Consider the following 1221-nt stretch of genomic DNA (forward strand, 5'->3'; position numbering starts at 1 on the left):
AGAGGAAAACCATCTCCTTTGATGGCTGCATAGCACAGCTGTTTGTGAGCCATTTCTTTGGGTGCACTGAAATCTTCCTCCTCACAGTGATGGCGTACGATCGTTACATTGCAATCTGCAAACCCCTCCATTACACAACCATCATGACTGCGTGTGTTTGTGGCTCCCTTGTGATGGCTTCATGGGTGGGTGGCTTTGTGCATTCCATAGTTCAGACTCTCCTGATCATCCAGTTACCCTTCTGTGGGCCCAACGAGATTGACCACTATTTCTGCGATGTGCACCCTTTGCTGAAACTGGCTTGCGCTGATACTTACCTTGTTGGCGTCATGGTCATTGCCAATACCGGGATGATTTCCCTGACCTGTTTTGTTGTGCTGGTTGTGTCCTATGTCATCATCTTAGTTTCCTTGAGAACTCGCTCCTCCGAAGGTCGTCGCAAAGCTCTTTCCACCTGTGCCTCCCATATTGCTGTAGTGATTATATTTTTCGGGCCATGTATCTTCATGTATTTAAGACCTTCCACCACCTTCTCGGAGGATAAGATGGTCACCGTGTTCTACACCATTATCACTCCGGTGCTGAATCCCTTGATCTACACCCTGCGCAATAAGGAGGTGAAAAATGCCATGAGAAAATTAGGGAGCAGAAAAGTGACTTTAGGGGTGAAATGAAAAATGTGATGTGTGGAATGATGGTAGTTCTGCCAAGTAACGCTATTCAGCAGGAATTTTAGAGAAAAGAGATTTTAATATCACAGGTGTTCCGTTTTTCTGTGAAAATTCCCAATGATTTTCTCTGAATCCTGCTATGTGTAGCCTATAGGATTAACCTGCTTGCTTATATATATATATTTTTTCTTTTAGTTTAAGTATTTGGTTTATTGTACTAGGTTTATAGATTTATATTAAAGAAAGTTTGGATGTAATGCAAGAGACCTACAGCCCATATCCTGTATGTTAAGCTAAGGCAAAGTTAGCACATCTATTTTAGGACCTTTTACCCAGAAAGCAAAGTTGATCTACATCTTGTTACCTAAATAGCTAAGACCTTTTATCTGGACCAATAGACAATGGCGAATGGCATAGGGGTTTTTTCAATTTGTACCCACAGACTTAACAGGTACACCACAAGGAAAGAACTGAAATGACTAAAGAACAGAAATAATATATGTGTGTAGGTACATGTCATCCATACACACATACATACTAGCCTATGGAG

General features: G+C 41.6%; 1 protein-coding gene across 1 annotated transcript; it reads left to right on the forward strand.

The window, feature by feature from the left end:
• Positions 1-5: 5 nt before the first annotated feature.
• Positions 6-674, forward strand: LOC113405395 (olfactory receptor 4S2-like; the record flags this gene model as incomplete). Its single annotated transcript, XM_026646582.1, has 1 exon — positions 6-674. A coding segment is annotated over one exon (669 nt), but the record flags the coding sequence as incomplete, so codon positions are not given.
• Between the last annotated feature and the right edge of the window lie 547 nt (positions 675-1221).

The sequence above is a fragment of the Terrapene carolina genome, unplaced genomic scaffold (genome assembly GCF_002925995.2).
Source record: "Terrapene carolina triunguis isolate 2854851 unplaced genomic scaffold, T_m_triunguis-2.0 Scaffold35415, whole genome shotgun sequence".
In the NCBI taxonomy this organism is placed as follows: domain Eukaryota; kingdom Metazoa; phylum Chordata; order Testudines; family Emydidae; genus Terrapene; species Terrapene triunguis.